The sequence below is a fragment of the Aquarana catesbeiana genome, linkage group LG09 (genome assembly GCF_042186555.1).
Source record: "Aquarana catesbeiana isolate 2022-GZ linkage group LG09, ASM4218655v1, whole genome shotgun sequence".
NCBI classification, from domain to species: Eukaryota; Metazoa; Chordata; class Amphibia; order Anura; family Ranidae; genus Aquarana; species Aquarana catesbeiana.
Window position 1 is genome coordinate 310,522,807 of NC_133332.1, and position 18,427 is coordinate 310,541,233.

The 18,427-nt window shown below is 41.7% G+C and overlaps 1 protein-coding gene across 1 annotated transcript in view; it reads left to right on the forward strand.

Moving 5' to 3' along the window:
- Positions 1-18,427, forward strand: part of FRMPD3 (FERM and PDZ domain containing 3) — a 152,702-nt gene that overhangs the window by 63,034 nt on the left and 71,241 nt on the right. Inside the window, exon 4 of the mRNA XM_073600651.1 lies at positions 16,875-16,977. Within this exon, the coding sequence (XP_073456752.1) occupies positions 16,875-16,977 (103 nt within the window). The remainder of the gene's footprint in view (positions 1-16,874; positions 16,978-18,427) is intronic.

Genomic DNA, 18,427 nt, shown 5'->3' on the forward strand with positions numbered 1-18,427 from the left:
ATCAAAATAGTGCAAATAAACGTATTATAATCAAATAGGTCCAAAGAAAACCAAGGTTAACAATTTTGCAGTGATTATAGTCCTTAAAGTGAAAAAACTTATGTGAAAAAACTTTTTTGTGAAAAAACTTGTTCAGATCCAATGTTTCAACAATTTCGTGACTTGAGTGCTCTCGGATAATTTCTGTGACTTTTGTGCACCCCCTTGCGGGTCCCCACTCACCAGATCCAACAGCCCCAAAAAGGGGCGACCAGCATAAGATGTCTCAATCACGGTCTCCTCTCCGCGGCAGTTATGCGGGCTCCTCAAGGTGGTTTCCGTGCCGTTGATTTTCCCAATGGATTCCTCCAACCTCAGATGGAACAGGTTGCAAGGGGAGTTGCGATCCCAATATTCTCTCCCCCACCTTCCTACCGAGCATCCAGATAGTTTCCTACTATTGGGTTCAATGTTCGCAGTGGCTCCCTCATAGAAAGAAAAAATAGGAAGCTCCCATGGTGTAGTATATATAAAAAGCTTTTATTCAAAAAACTCCATCAGCTTACAGCGGAGTAAAAAATAATATTAAAAATAAATAAATAACCATAAAATTAACTAAATGAAATAACCAGTGGGTAAAAACAAATTAGCTAACTCAGGAATGACCCTGAGAACAGACCCGTAGCGGTAAAAAGTGCGTGCCACTGGTTAGAGCTGTTTGCGCTCCACCTGCGTTCCAGCTAGGGTCCGTACCCGGAAGTGACGTAGCGTGCGTGGTGTCGTTGCAACGACGCCACGCACGCTACGTCACTTCCGGGTACGGACCCTAGCTGGAACGCAGGTGGAGCGCAAACAGCTCTAACCAGTGGCACGCACTTTTTACCGCTACGGGTCTGTTCTCAGGGTCATTCCTGAGTTAGCTAATTTGTTTTTACCCACTGGTTATTTCATTTAGTTAATTTTATGGTTATTTATTTATTTTTAATATTATTTTTTACTCCGCTGTAAGCTGATGGAGTTTTTTGAATAAAAGCTTTTTATATATACTACACCATGGGAGCTTCCTATTTTTTCTTTCTATGAGGGAGCCACTGCGAACATTGAACCCAATAGTAGGAAACTATCTGGATGCTCGGTAGGAAGGTGGGGGAGAGAATATTGGGATCGCAACTCCCCTTGCAACCTGTTCCATCTGAGGTTGGAGGAATCCATTGGGAAAATCAACGGCATGGAAACCACCTTGAGGAGCCCGCATAACTGCCGCGGAGAGGAGACCGTGATTGAGACATCTTATGCTGGTCGCCCCTTTTTGGGGCTGTTGGATCTGGTGAGTGGGGACCCGCAAGGGGGTGCACAAAAGTCACAGGAATTATCCAAGAGCACTCAAGTCACGAAATTGTTGAAACATTGGATCTGAACAAGTTTTTTCACAAAAAAGTTTTTTCACATAAGTTTTTTCACTTTAAGGACTATAATCACTGCAAAATTGTTAACCTTGGTTTTCTTTGGACCTATTTGATTATAATACGTTTATTTGCACTATTTTGATATAATATGTAATGTCTTTTTACTCATATTTACACATGCTTTTTCTGCACGGGGAGCAGAGGTTTATTTTGATGGTTTGAATTATTTTGGATCAGTAGAGCATATAAGGTTTACGTATATATGGTATAGATATTTTCACCTAGTGGTGGTATATGGTGCAGATTTACCACAGTATTAGGGGCCTCAGGCCAGACCCCTTGAAGACATTACCTATCTATTTATTTATTTATATCTGCTGATACACACGGGTGCATGTGGATATATATGTGTATGTGTGTAGGCACAGACATATATACCCTTACGGTAACTACGTTTTTTCCCTGGTAGGTACCAGGTACCTCTATTGGGATCTATTGAGGGAAACCATCTGGGTAACCACCCCTCCCATCTATTACCCCATAGGAAGCGCCACAACCCTTGTTAATATAATTCTTTGATTGATGTGCCCAAGATCTTTACTTTGAATCCATTGGACTCTTTGATTGATGTGTCCAAGATCTTTACTTTGAATCCATTGGACTCTTTGATTGATGTGTCCAACATCTTTACGTTGAGTCCATTGGACACTTTGATTGATGTGTCCACGATCTTTAGTTTGGGTCAATTGGGCACTTTGATTGATGTGTCCAAGATCCTTACCTTGAATCCATTGGACTCTTTGATTGATGTGCCTAGGATCTTTACTTTGAATCCATTGGACACTTTGATTGATGTGTCCAAGATCTTTACTTTGAGTCAATTGGACACTTTAATGATGTGTCCAAGATCTCTAATCTGAATCCACTGGACTCTTTGATAGATGTATCCAAGATCTTTATTTTGGGTCCATTGGACACTTTGATTCATGTAGACAATGTATATATACATACATAGTATACAGTGTATATCATACATACATTATTGTACAAGCCAGACATACCGGCTGACATATTGACCAGACCTACTATATTCTACATAACAAATGGATAGCTAATGACGCTTTGCTTTGAGTCCATTGGTCTCTTTGACTGATGTGTCCAAGACTTTTACTTTGAGTCTGTTGGACTCTTTGATTGCTGTGCCCAACATCTTCACTTTGAGTCCATTGGAAAAACCAGGAGTCAGGCTGCAGAAAGGTCCAGAGGCAAGCCGAGTCGGTAACGGGAAGTCCAAGAATACATGATACGCAGGAGCAAGAGGTAGCTGAAGATCATCCAGCAATCTCTGGCCATAGCTACTGTCTTTACATAGGGCATTTGGCGTTAGGGATGGTGGAACGTGCGGAAATGTACCTGCGAGCATCCCTGTGCAAACAAGCAAGGCCATGTACAGTTGTGGCAACTATGCCAGGTCTTCTTCTTAGCACATGCACATTTTTGTTCTGATGTCCCCTTCTCAGCACATGCTCACCTTTGCTCTGAATGGTGCCCTGACAATAGTGTTACTTCTATAATTGGTTTCTATCCATTTATACTTTGAGTATTTAAAACATATTGAACCTTTCCTTGCGGGATTCTGTTGAGTTGACTAGAACTAGCTCTTGCGGAAGACTATTTTAAATTTTCATAACTCGTGCAGCAAAGAAGCCTTTCCCTATATGACAGTTAAACCTAATTTTCTCCAAATGCAAAGAGCCTCCCCTTCTCTTTAATAATGACCTTTAAAATTAATAACTTTAAGTCAGTTCTGTAGTATGGCCAAGAGTAGGCAGCTCATGCTATAATGATTTATGTAGGATATTCTGTAAAAATATATATATACTTATTTATACATTATAGACTCTGACTGATATGTCCAAGATTTTTACTTTTAGTCCATTGGACACTATGATTAATGTGTCTTTTTAGTTGATGTGTCCAAGATCTTCACTTTGAGTCCATTGGACATTTTGATTGATGTGTCTTTGACAGATGTTTGCAAGATTATAACGTTGGGTCCATTGGACACTTTGAGGTGTCTTTGATTAATGTGTCCAAGATCTTCATTTTAAGCCCATTGGACATTTTGATTGATGTGTCTTTGAGGGATGTTTGCAAGATCTTTACGTTGAGTCCATTGGACACTTTGATTGATGTGTCCAAAATCTTAACTTTTTGGTCCACTAGAAATTTTGATTGATGTGTCTTTGATTGATATGTTCAGGATCTTCACTTTAGGTCCATTAGACACAAGCACTAAAGCCTCGATGAAGGGGGATTGTTTGGGCCTCTGAAACATGTTGGCTGCTTTTTGGTCCTTTGTGGAATCTAATAAATATTTTGGACACTGAGACACATTTGTTTGGTGCTCTCGCTGGATCAATTATACATAAATTAATCAATTAGGGTGACCTCTGCCCCTTGGGAGGGACCTCTGTTTGTGGAGAGTGGTCGAACCTAAACCATTGGGCTAAGCAAAGTACTCCTATTTGTATCGATTGGAGATTAATGTCCAGCGTCTTGCCCCGATCTCTCCTTGGAGAGCAGGACCTGCAGTCAGTGACAGCTGATGGATGTCATTTGCTTCCTAGTCAGACTTGTGGAATTCTGGAAGAATACAAAACTGTGATATGTGATGTGCTCATTTGTTAAAGGAAGCTGAATGTTGAGGATTATTTGTGAATATGACATTTCGAATGCAGTTTTTTTTTGGGTGAATCCATATCATTTTCACAGAGCAGCAGACATCGTGTTCAGTTCATAGAGTACTGAGTTACAATGAACCAGGTTCTTTAAACTGAACCTTTTGCCCAGACTACAGTAAGGTACCTACTCATTCTTAACAAGCAGCAGAAGAGTTTTAAAACAAACCCTCACTGAAGCTGCAGTTACTGTGGAATAATCCATCTTCAAGAATGAAGACTGGCAGGCTGCCAAGTCCTTGCTTCCAGAGAAAATAATCTGGCATTCAAAGCTTAGCAGAGTGTATTCCTGATGATTTTGAACAGTTTATTTCAGATGTTTTTTTAGGTGTTTTACAGGCATGTAGGCAAGTGCAGTCTACTTTCTCCGCTGCAGGTGATGCTCCCCCGCAGCAGCCCCATAGCTGGAGAGCAAGTCAAGAGGAACACAGTTCCTCTATGGTTTCCTGGTTTAACATCCTGCTTGGGCCCGAGTCGGCCAAACCGCAATTTGCTCTTTTAACAGACCATGTCAGCTGATAACCGCTCTCTTTACATTACTGGAAATGAGTGCACCCAGTTGGGAAGCCTTCCCACCGGGTTTGTTGTGAACTGTTGCTGCACTATTTAAATATAAGTCTTCCATCGCACCTTTCTGCCTGAATTATTGTTGCTGCACTCCACCTACAGGCATATTACAGGCATTTTACAAGCATTTTTTGTACCAAGCTTCAAGAGTTTGTTTCCTGGCTTTTGCAAGGGGAGAAGAGCAATTCTGTAGGAGGAGAGGAGTTCTTCATGTTTAAAAATGTGCATATTGCACCATTGAAGTCTTTGGAATCATGTACTTTTCTGAACGTAGGGCATAGAGCTTAGGGCAACTAACTGTACAAATGCGAACGGGGACAATTAGAAAGAATGAGCTGCTCCACGTTAAGCATGGACAGATGTAGGGAAAAAAGCAGAAAAAGGCTCAAGTGTGATTGGGGGCTAAGGGAAGAGAAGCTTCAAGTTCAGTGCTTCTGTTTTGAGATTTAAGGATGCATTTTTCCCCAGTGACTGCAGCTACAGATGTTAGTACCACCAATCACTACATCACACTTTTTTTTTAAATTTTACGTTTTTTTTGGGGTCCTTCTACAACATCGTACAATACACAATCATAAAATGCAGCACACTTTTAAGCAGAACTGCAGTCTAATTTTTAACATTTTGTATTGGTATTTATGGTAGAAGGCTTCTGAATGTCTCTTTTGCCATAAAACATCTTCTCCTGCTTGCTAGAATTTGATTCCAGGAGTAAGAGTTGGGATAAAGTAGCAGATACGTCATTCTGGCCAACCAATCAATCGAGGTGGCTGAAGACTCCTCAACCTTGAACAAGATGGGAAGTGCTGGTTTGTCTTGACGGTGTGAATGGGTGTTGTATGGTTAGTGTGCCATAATGTGCAAATATGCTGTGCATACTTGCATCTGAGCCAAAAAAAAAAAATTCAATTTTAGACTCAATCCAGAAAGCTTTAGCACAAGCATAAGGATCCTTGTTTTAGGGATACAGTATGATCATAAATTTCAAATCTCATTGGAGCTGAAAATAACTTTACCTTTATTGGAAAGAAGGGTCCTTTCCCTGGTGTTAGCTTTGTGAATTGAGCCTTTTGTGTGGTGGACTTTTTTATTGAAGAAAAGGTTTTTCATCTTTACATACACAATAAAAAGTCAATAAAAGCCCAGCTGTACATCCAGGAAAAACAACCAAAAAGAAATAATTATAAAAGAATATCAATTTCTAGAAAAATCCCAGTAACCTGTCCATAACAAGTAAGTGAAGTCCTGGAGTACCTAACCAAGGTTTCCAAAGCTTATCAAATCTGTTTGGGCATCCTCACTGACTATATATGAACTTATCCTTTCAAATTTGTATCGTTTACGGCCTGCACCCAGTCTGAATTCTGTTGTGCAGAGTATTGAAATCATAACCTGGAAGCTTCTTGTATACAGCAGAACACCTTTCCTTTCATGGAGGATATCTTTATCATGGCTTTACATCATGTAGACAGGAAACAGGAAGCTAAACACAAATGAGTGCATACTTAGATATAGAGGGTACTTCCTCACATATCATAAAATACATGAACTATACACTATAATACTACAGCACCACCTGCTGGCATACAGTAGATAGGTATAATGCATATGTATATATATATATAGTGAGTTTATAAGCAACTTTCCTGTTGTACTTTTCCAACACCCCTTCTCAACAGCATGTGCTTTGTCAAATTATATTCAGCTTCTTAGCTATGACGTTCCTTCAATAAAGGCTTGGTGAGTGCATCAGCAGTCATCTCCTCTGATGGGCAGTACTGAATGTCAATAACACCTTGCTCTTGATTGTCCCTAAGTAGGTGATACTTGACATTGATGTGTTTGGTCCTAGGATTGACCATTTCTGATTGCGTAAGTTTTGTACATTCCTGGTTGTCTTCAAGAATGGGAATTGCTTTTGACATGTCTATCCCAATGTCCACAAAAAGTGGACGAATCCATATCGCTTCTTGACACGCGTGTGCTGCTGCAATGTACTCTGCTTCAGTTGAAGATAGAGCGACAGTTGCTTGCTTTCGCTTAGACCAACCTATGGTTACTTCCCCATACTGGAAGATGAGATTTGCGTCCTGTGCAGTCCCCAGCCCAATCAGCATCCACATATCGACCAGTTTTGGATTGGATGTTGCTGGTAACCGTAACTCCATCTGAATTGTTCCTTTGAGGTACTGCACCACTCTTTTTACTGTGTTCCAGTCACGCTGACAGGGAGCTGAAACTTTCCTGCATAGTATGCCCACTGCTGCGGCTATGTCTGGTCTTGTCACAGTGGCAACATATAGCAGCTTACCAATTGCTCTGCGATACATGTCATTGTTGGGTAGCAAGTTTTCTGCTTCATTGCTCTTTTGATAGCCTGGTTCCATAGGAGTTTTCACTTCCTTTGCATCTTGCATATGGAATTGTTCCAAGATTTCCGAGATTGGTTGAGAAGATAACTTCCATCTGCTTCTCTCTCTATTTGGATTCCCAGATTGTAGCTAATGTTCCCAGGTTCTTTGATTTCAAAATTTTCTTTCAGCTTGTGAACTATCTGATTGTAATTCCCTTCTTGTTCAAAACAGGCTACAATGTCATCAACATAGATAAGGATGTATATCCATCTGTCTTCTTGATTCTTGGAGTAGAAACGGGGGTCTGCTTTACTTCCTGAGAATCCCTCTTTAGTAAGTACTTTGTTCACTTACTCATTCCACATCCTTGCAGACTGCTTAGGACCATAGATTGCTCTTCTGATGTTTACACACCCAAGGTGGTTTCCTTGTTCAAACCCTGGTGGTCGCTCCATGTAGAGATCTTCCTTAATGTCTCCATATAGGAAAGCAGTTTTAACGTCTAGGTGTTTCACTTGGATGCCCTTTCCGGCTGCAACGTTAAGAAGCGCTCTGATGGTGGAGTGTTTTACGACCTGATCGAATGTTACATGGTAATCGTCACCAAATTTCTGAGAGTAACCCTTGGCAACTAGTCTGTCTTTGTATTTGTGGATATTCCCTTCTACGTCTGACTTTAGTTTGAAAGCCTTGCTTCCTATAGTCTTGCGGTTAGGAGGGAGCTGTGTGAGTGTCCGGGTTTTATTGTTTTGAAGTGACTTTAATTCTTCTTCTGCTGCTTTTCTCCATTTATTGCCTTCAAGTTTTAACAGTTTTTCTATGTCTTCCCTGGATGTTGGTTCAAATATGCTGTGTATTTTGACAGCTGTATGACAGCTTGCGGGGTGGTATCCCCCTTTGTAGTCCGAGTGGATCTTCTGATTTCAGGTAGTTCCGCAAGATCGGGTGGGGAACTTGATTTAGGCTTTGTGAGTTCCACCTCTTGTTCTGACTCCTGCAAATGTTTGCTTTGGTTGACCCTTTTCTTCTGGTGTGCTTGGCATATTCACTTCACAGCTTTCTGGGATCAGTGTTTCTGGTGATGGGCTCTCATCAAAATAAACACTACGGATTATTGTCACTTTGTCAGTCTTTGGGTGTAGGATTCTGCAACCCTTAGTTTGCTCGCTGTAGCCTACTAGAATGCTCTCTATGGCTCTGTTTTCTGTTTTCCAGCTTGGATAATTTTTCACTTGGAATATAGCCATATGCTTTACATCCAAAAACTCTGATGTGCCCTATGTTAGGCTTTGATCCATGCCACATTTCGAATAGAATACTTTTAATGTCTCTTGAGGGTAGTCTGTTCTGTAGGTAGGTTGCAGTCATGACTGCTTCTCCCCAGTACTTGTGAGGTAGGTTGGCATCTGACAACATGCATCTGGCCATTTCTATAAGAGTGAGATTTTTCCTTTCTGCTACACCGTTTTGTTCAGGAGTGTATGGTGTGGTTGTATGGTGTAGTATTCCTTGTCTCTTGAGGTATGAGGCCACTTCTTTGCTTATGTATTCTCCTCCATTGTCGGTGCGTATTATTCCTGGTTTGCATTTGGCATAGATAGATATAATGCATATGTATGTATATTTATATATATATATATATATATATATATATATATAACCAACAAATTTGTGGGTGGAAGCATTGCCAACCATCTCTGTGCTATAAGCTTATGTGCCTGGAAGAGGCAGTGAAGCACCGGCATCTGAGTGAAGGGTGGAACAAGTTCCTCGTCCATATAACCTAAGAGACAAAACAATGGGTCCAAGGTGTAGGATAGTGTAAAAACATAGTTTGGAGAATTGCCTCCCATTACCTATGTAGCTTTGGGCACCACTGCGGTGTAGTTTTATTAGACTATAGTAAACTACTCTTATAAAGGAGTGGATGTCAACCAACGAGATATAAGGGAGCCTCAATTTGCTGTCCCTAACATCTCAAAGGGCTGGCCATAATGTTCTGTATATATGTAATACTAGAGAGGACTATCAGAGACATAGACAGTAGACATACTAAAACAGCCATTCTCAACCAGGGTTCCATGGAGCCCTAGGTTTCCTCCAGATGTTGAAAGGGGTTCCTTGAGCTGTGGCCGCTTCACCTTACATCTGATGGTGTCTTTCTGACCACAAGCCTGAACCGTGGATACAAGGCAGGATGGATCCATGCTTTCATGTTGTTTATACCAAATTCTGAACCTACTATCTGAATGTCGCAGCTGAAATCGAGACTCATCAGACCAGGCAACGTTTTTTCAATCTTCTATGGTCCAATTTTGGTGATCCTATGTGAATTATAGCCTCAGTTTCCTGTTCTTAGCTGACAGGAATGGCACGCGGTGTAGTCTTCTGCTGCTGTAGACCATCTGCTTCAAGGTTCCATGTGTTATGCATTCAGAGATGGTATGCTGCATACCTTGGGTGTAACGAGTGGTTATTGAGTTACTGTTGCCTTTCTTTCATCTGGAACCAGTCTGCCCATTCACCTCTGACATCAATAGGCATTTTCCTCCACACAACTGCCGCTCACTGGATATTTTCTCTTTTTCGGACCATTCTCTGTAAACCCGAGAGATGGTTGTGTGTGAAAATCCCAGAAATACTCGGGGCAGCCCGTCTGGCACCAACAACCATGCCACGTTCAAAGTCACTTAAATCCCCTTTCTTCCCCTATTCTGATACTGGGTTCAGCAAGTGGTCTTCACCATGTCTAGATGCCTAAATGCATTGAGTTGCTGCTATGTGATTGGCTGATTAGCAATTTGTGTTACCAATCAATTGAACAGGTGTCAAAATAAAGTGGCGGGTGAGTCTATATACCTTGATTATGAAGGTGTCATTACCTTCGGCTTTGGAAAGATCAAGGTGTGCCTGAAACTGTCACAGCATTGTGACTGCTAAAACTGTGCTGCAACCTTAGTGCTGGATGTTTTATATATATAGCCAATATATTCCCTTTGAAACAGTGAAAATGTTACGTTTCTGCTATGAGTCTATTGATATGGCAATAACTTTTTTTCAAGTAACATATATATCGTTTTTTTTTTTTGGAAAAAAAAAAGGCGTTCTTTTGCAAAAAAAATGAATTATTTTCAACACAATCTATAGACAAAAAGATGTAACAAAGCTAAGAAAAAATTAAAATATCACTTTGTTCTACCTTTTTTTCTTTTAGAAATGAGTGTTATTGTAGATAAAAAGTGTAAATTGTATTCTACAACTTGTCCCACTTATAATAGCACCAATTAAGCCAGTACAAAGCATTGTAAAATTATGTACGATTTAAATAATAATAGTTATTATTATTATTATTATTATTATTATTATTCGGGATTTGCATAGTTCCAACAGTTTGTACAGCACACTACAAAATGAAGGGAAGAAATATAATGCAACTCAATACAATAGTAGGAGGACTATTTTTTTCAATTTTGTGCATTTTTTTAAATGCAACACGAAAATAACTAATGAACAGAACTAGTAAAAGTGAAAAAAAGATTAAATTTTCAAGGTAAAAAACAGTGAAAGTAAAAAAAAAAGGACTAATGGTATCAACGGTAGAAAAACAGAAATAATAAGAAAACTGCAGAGGAGGAGTTAATTTGGGGGGGTTGGTTGGAGAAAACCAAGCATTAATTAGGGGTTAAATAGAAACACATTTTTATAAAAAAATATATATATATAGATCTATATATATATATTTATATCTTTATCTATATAGATCTATATATATACACACGTTATACAGTGGCTTGCGAAAGTATTCGGCCCCCTTGAACTTTTCAACCTTTTGCCACATTTCAGGCTTCAAACTTAAAGATATAAAATTTTAATTTTTTGTGAAGAATCACCAACAAGTGGAACACAATTGTGAAGTGGAACAAAATCTATTGGATATTTTAAACTTTTTTAGCAATTAAAAAACTGAAAAGTGGTGCGTGCAAAATTATTCGGCCCCTTTACTTTCAGTGCAGCAAACTCACTCCAGAAGTTCAGCGAGGATCTCTGAATGATCCAATGTTGTCCTAAATATGGGACAATGGTGATAAATAGAATCCACCTGTGTGTAATCAAGTCTCTGTATAAATGCACCTGCTCTGTGATAGTCTCAGGGTTCTGTTGAAAATGCAGAGAGCATCATGAAGACCAAGGAACACACCAGGCAGGTCCCGAATACTGTTGTGGAGAAGTTTAAAGCCGGATTTGGATACAAAAAGATTTCCCAAGCTTTAAACATCCCAAGGAGCACTGTGCAAGCGATCGTTTTGAAATGGAAGGAGTATCAGACCACTGCAAATCTACCAAGACCTGGCTGTCCCTCTAAACTTTCCGCTCAGACAAGGAGAAGACTGATCACAGATGCAGCCAAGAGGCCCATGATCACTCTGGATGAACTGCAGAGAACTACAGCTGAGGTGGGAGAGTCTGTCCATAGGACAACAATCAGTCGTACACTGCACAAATCTGGCCTTTATGGAAGAGTGGCAAGAAGAAAGCCATTTCTCAAAGATATCCATAAAAAGTCTCGTCTAAAGTTTGCCACAAGCCACCTGGGAGACACACCAAACATGTGGAAGAAGGTGCTCTGGTCCGATGAAACCAAAATCCAACTTTTTGGCCACAATGTAAAACGATATGTTTGGCGTAAAAGCAACACAGCTCATCACACTCAACACACCATCCCCACTGTCAAACATGGTGGTGGCAGCATCATGGTTTGGGCCTGCTTTTCTTCAGCAGGGACAGGGAAGATGGTTAAAATTGAGGGGAAGATGGATGCAGCCAAATACAGGACCATTCTGGATGAAAACCTGTTGGAGTCTGCAAAAGACCTGAAACTGGGACGGAGATTTATCTTCCAACAAGACAATGATCCCAAACATACAGCAAAATCTACAAAGGAATGGTTCACAAATAAACGTATCCAGGTGTTAGAATGGCCAAGTCAAAGTCCAGACCTGAATCCAATCGAGAATCTGTGGAAAGAGCTGAAAACTGCTGTTCACAAACTCTCTCCATCCAACCTCACTGAGCTCGAGCTGTTTTGCAAGGAAGAATGGGCAAGAATTTCAGTCTCTCGATGTGCAAAACTGATAGAGACATACCCCAAGCGACTTGCAGCTGTAATCGCAGCAAAATGTGGCTCTACAAAGTATTAACGCAAGGGGGCCGAATAATTTTGCACGCCCCACTTTTCATTTTTTTATTAGTTAAAAAAGTTTCAAAAATCCAAAAGATTTCGTTCCACTTCACAATTGTGTCCCACTTGTTGGTGATTCTTCACAAAAAATAAAAATTTTATATCTTTATGTTTGAAGCCTGAAATGTGGCAAAAGGTTGAAAAGTTCAAGGGGGCCGAATACTTTCGCAATTTTAAATAGAGGTATGGCGCTTCCTTATAAAGTGTGTACTTGATAATAATGTGACCGATATGAACTATACCATACACAAACAGTGATAAATAATCATATAAGTGCCCCCATAACTGGTAAAATATATGTGATACGAAACGTGAAGAAGACCCTAATTGGGTACCATATACCTCTATGCCCAGGTAATTTCCAAAAAGTACCACTAGGTGTGGCTGCTGATACACTATGCAGCTAATATGATGATTCCAACATATATATATGCAAAAAATATAAAATATACCAGTGCAATCAAATCCAAAAAATTATTATGTACCCAAATGATCTACAAAATGTGTAATAGCTTACATGGATAGAAAAAATGTTCTGTCACAAGTAATGCATCCCAAACTGCAAATAGCAGAAAATTATATGTATATAAATATGCAAAAAAGTTGTATACCAGTGCAATCAAATCCAAAAAATATGTATCCAAATGATCTACACAATGTGTCTCAACATATTGAATAAAGAAAAAATAATAAAAAATATTAAAAAATAAAAAACACAAAAAACTGTCACACATGATACGTCCCAGATTGCAATTAGCAGATGAAAAAAAAAAAAAAGTTCCAAGAGTTTGGTGACTGTGGTGCCCTTATAGATGAAAAATCCGTGACTTCTGTGCTCCCCCTTTTGGCTCCCCACTCACCGACTCCCACTGCCCCTGCAGGGGTAACAGACACTTCAGGATCCCAATCCCGTCCTCTTGGCCGATATCCCGTGGTCACTGAGATAGGATGTCCTCTCTCCCAGGCGTTTCCAAATAGCCTCTTTGTACCACCTCCTTATACCACGTCCAAGACAGGGATCCCCAAAGAAATCCTCATAAAAAGAGATGCCACCTCATAGTGTAGTAATTAAATTAAAACTTTATTACCATAAAAAAGCTCCCCACATGGGAGAAATTAAAAGCATGTAACACTACACTATGGGTGAAGCCGAAAGCCAGGAAGTAATTCACCGCAGCGTGCGGTCCAGCTGCGTTCCAGGCTCTCTCGCTCCGTACCCAGAAATGACGTAAGGCGGAGCTACGCACTTACGTCATTTCCGGGTACGGAGCGAGAGAGCCTGGAACGCAGCTGGACCGCACGCTGCGGTGAATTACTTCCTGGCTTTCGGCTTCACCCATAGTGTAGTGTTACATGCTTTTAATTTCTCCCATGTGGGGAGCTTTTTTATGGTAATAAAGTTTTAATTTAATTACTACACTATGAGGTGGCATCTCTTTTTATGAGGATTTCTTTGGGGATCCCTGTCTTGGACGTGGTATAAGGAGGTGGTACAAAGAGGCTATTTGGAAACGCCTGGGAGAGAGGACATCCTATCTCAGTGACCACGGGATATCGGCCAAGAGGACGGGATTGGGATCCTGAAGTGTCTGTTACCCCTGCAGGGGCAGTGGGAGTCGGTGAGTGGGGAGCCAAAAGGGGGAGCACAGAAGTCACGGATTTTTCATCTATAAGGGCACCACAGTCACCAAACTCTTGGAACTTTTTTTTTTTTTTTTTTTTTTCATCTGCTAATTGCAATCTGGGACGTATCACGTGTGACAGTTTTTTGTGTTTTTTATTTTTTAATATTTTTTATTATTTTTTCTTTATTCAATATGTTGAGACACATTGTGTAGATCATTTGGATACATATTTTTTGGATTTGATTGCACTGGTATACAACTTTTTTGCATATTTATATACATATAATTTTCTGCTATTTGCAGTTTGGGATGCATTACTTGTGACAGAACATTTTTTCTATCCATATAAGCTATTACACATTTTGCAGATCATTTGGGTACATAATAATTTTTTGGATTTGATTGCACTGGTATATTTTATATTTTTTGCATATATATATGTTGGAATCATCATATTAGCTGCATAGTGTATCAGCAGCCACACCTAGTGGTACTTTTTGGAAATTACCTGGGCATAGAGGTATATGGTACCCAATTAGGGTCTTCTTCACGTTTCGTATCACATATATTTTACCAGTTATGGGGGCACTTATATGATTATTTATCACTGTTTGTGTATGGTATAGTTCATATCGGTCACATTATTATCAAGTACACACTTTATAAGGAAGCGCCATACCTCTATTTAAAATTTCATATATATGTTAGTCCTCTTTGAGGGCTTAACTAAAGGTGGCAGCATACCTTTCTTTCTTTTTTCTTTTTCCTTTTCCCCCTTTTTCTCTCTTTGGGGTTCTTTACCCCTTGCACCTTCTATTACTAACCCCCTTCCCCTCCCCCCTCCCCACCCCCTTGGTCTTTTTCCTCCTCCCTCTTGTTTCCATATCTTGTCCCCCTCTTTCTGTCCTAAGCGCAGAGGTTTTGTGTTTTTTGTTCGAATACTTTCGCAAGCCACTGTATTACCACATCACGTCAGAGACCTCCTTATACATCAAAGCCCCCATTACATCATAGTACCTCCCATGACAGATTCCCCCCCATCCTTGAGTACTCTCATCACATCAGAGGCCATCCAAATACAGCCCTCCCCCCATCACAGAGCCTCCCAATTACACAGTCCTCCCATCACAAAGCTCCCCCCAATCACACAGTCCTCTCATCACAGAGCCCCCCCCCCCCATCACACAGTCATCCCATCACAGAGCCCCCCCAATCACACAGTCCCCCCATCACACAGTCCCCCAATCACACAGTTCTCCCATCACATAGCCCCCCAATCACACATTCCTCCCATCACAGAGCCCCCCAATTACACAGTCCTCCCATCACATAGCCCCCCAATCACACAGTCCTCCCATCACATAGCCCCCCAATCACACAATTCTCCTATCACAGAGCCCCCAATCACAAGTCTTTCCATCACATAGCCCCCCCCCAATCACACAGTCCTCTCATCACAGAGCCCCCCAATCACACAGTCCTCCCATCACATAGCCCCCCCAATCACACAGTCCTCCCATCACAGAGCCCCCCAATCACACAGTCCTCCCATCACATAGCCCCCCAATCACACAATTCTCCTATCACAGAGGCCCCCAATCACAAGTCTTTCCATCACATAGCCCCCCCCCAATCACACAGTCCTCCCATCACAGAGCCCCCCAATCACACAGTCCTCCCATCACAGAGCCCCCCAATCACACAATCCTCCCATCACAGAACCCCCCAATCAGACAGTACTCCCATCACAGAGCCCCCCATCACACATTCATCTCATCACAGAGCCCTCCAATCACACATTCCCCCATCACACCACCCCCCAAATACACAGTCCTCCAATCACAGAGCCCCCCAATCACACAGTCCTCCCATCACAGAGCCCCCCAATCACACAGTCCTCCCATCACAGAGCCCCCCATTTTTTAGTCCTCCCATCACAGAGCCCCCATCACATAGTCCTCCCATCTCAGAGCCCCCTAATCACACATTCCTCCCATCACATAGCCCCCCCAATCAAACAATCCTCCCATCACAGAGCCCCCCAATCACACAGTCCTCCCATCACAGAGCCCCCCAATCACACAGTCCTCCCATCACATAGCCCCCCCAATCACACAGTCCTCCCATCACAGAGCCCCCCAATCACACAGTCCTCCCATCACATAGCCCCCTCAATCACACAGTCCTCCCATCACAGAGCCCCCCAATTACACAGTCCTACCATCACAGAGCCCCCCATCACATAGTCCTCCTATCACATAGCCCCCCAATTACACAGTCCTCCCATCACATAGCCCCCCAATCACACAATTCTCCCATCACAGAGCCCCCGAATCAGACAGTACTCCCATCACAGAGCCCCCCATCACATAGTCCTCCCATCGCAGAGCCCCCATCACACAACCCTCCCAGTCTGGAGAAGGTTGACCTCCATCCTCTCCTGCCCTGGCTCAGCATCACGCATTGCCATGGTGCAGACGGGCCGGGCCTGCCAACACCGTAGCAATGATTGACAATGTGTGTCTTGGTGCTACCGTGTCATTGCTGGTTATGGTGCTAGAGGCCAGCCAACCTACATCATGCAACTCAACAATGACCACCAATCCAGGAACAACTGGGTCCTGTGCTGGCGGCAACCCCATGGGGAGCCCAAACAGCACTGCTTTTACAGAGCTCCAGAAAACGGTAAAAATCCGACATAGGGTTCTAAAACCTCCCCCACTCCATCTAAAACGTTAAAAAAATAGTTTTTGGCTAGACATACACTGCTTCTTTTTTATATAATTGGCGAACTATTATGGACTTTAGAACTATTCCCCTTCCAGCGCTAAAACTCTATTCTGGATATTTTATTAGCAACATAACTGTCTGTGTTTGTCTCACCTTCTCCGTATGTCATCCCTGAACAGAATACTAATGAAAATATGGACTCCGTTCAAATCTTTTTTTTTTTTTCATTTCAGGTGGACCCTCAGAGAACAAATTGCTTTCAGGAGATCAGATTTTAGCCATCGATAATGAGGATGTGAGCGGGTCTCCGAGGGAGAGATTCATCGAGCTGGTCAGGTAAGGAAAAAAAAAAAAAAGAAGGAGATAGCTCTATTAATGGGTTGGTAGCTACTTCTCCGTTGTAATTTTATTGCAGAGCTCAGCCTATTGGTATTCTATTGAAAAGATTTCAAAAGTGATTACTGACCGATAGTGCGGAGATGTTTCCAGGTCAGTTTGACGATCGGTTCGTACTTTGGTTTTATTTTTCTTTACAAGTCAGTGGGAGTCTTTACTCTCCAAGGGGAGACCTTCAAGCTTATGAGGGTTTTGGGAACAGAACAATCCAATTAAACCAATACAAATGTACAAACACATGTTAAATAACAATTGCTATAGTCCTGAACTACCAGCAGGTAATACACTTAGGGGAATATTTATGAAGCTGCGTTATGGCCTTACTGTGCTTTACGAATGTGCTTACCGCTTTTCTTTTCTTTTGAGACTCTGGGGGTGACATGCACCTTGTTAAAGTTATGTAAAAAGACTCTCGCTCCTCTAGCTTTTCCTAAAAGGGCATTTAACCTTCCCCCTCTAATGCATATGATTTCCTTGGGCTAGCTTTTGCTTTTAAAGGGGAACTCCACACTCCATTCTCCAATGCTCTTTTCTACCCCCTCTAACCCCTTGGATTTCCATGGTCTAACGTTTGCTTTTAAAAGGGAACTCCACACTCCATTCTCCAATGCTCTTGTCTCCCACCCTCTAACCCCTTGGATTTCCATGGTCTAACGTTTGCTTTTAAAAGGGAACTCCACACTCCATTCTCCAATGCTCTTGTCTCCCACCCTCTAACCCCTTGGATTTCCATGGTCTAACGTTTGCTTTTAAAGGGGAACTCCAAACTCCATTCTCCAATGCTCTTGTCTCTCACCCTCTAACCCCTTGGATTTCCATGGTCTAACGTTTGCTTTTAAAGGGGAACTCCAAACTCCATTCTCCAATGCTCTTGTCTCTCACCCTCTAACCCCTTGGATTTCCATGGTCTAACGTTTGCTTTTAAAGGGGAACTCCAAACTCCATTCTCCAATGCTCTTGTCTCTCACCCTCTAACCCCTTGGATTTCCATGGTCTAACGTTTGCTTTTAAAGAGGAACTCCAAACTCCATTCTCCAATGCTCTTGTCTCTCACCCTCTAACCCCTTGGATTTCCATGGTCTAACGTTTGCTTTAAAAAAGGGGAACTCCACACTCCATTCTCCAATGCTCTTCTCTCCCCCCCTCTAACCCCTTGGATTTCCATGGTCTAACGTTTGCTTTTAAAAGGGAACTCCACACGCCATTCTCCAATGCTCTTCTCTCCCCCCCTCTAACCCCTTGGATTTCCATGGTCTAACGTTTGCTTTTAAAGGGGAACTCCACACTCCATTCTCCAATGCTCTTGTCTCCCACCCTCTAACTCCTTGGATTTCCATGGTCTAACTTTTGCTTTTAAAGGGTTACTCCACACTCCACTCTATTCTCCAAA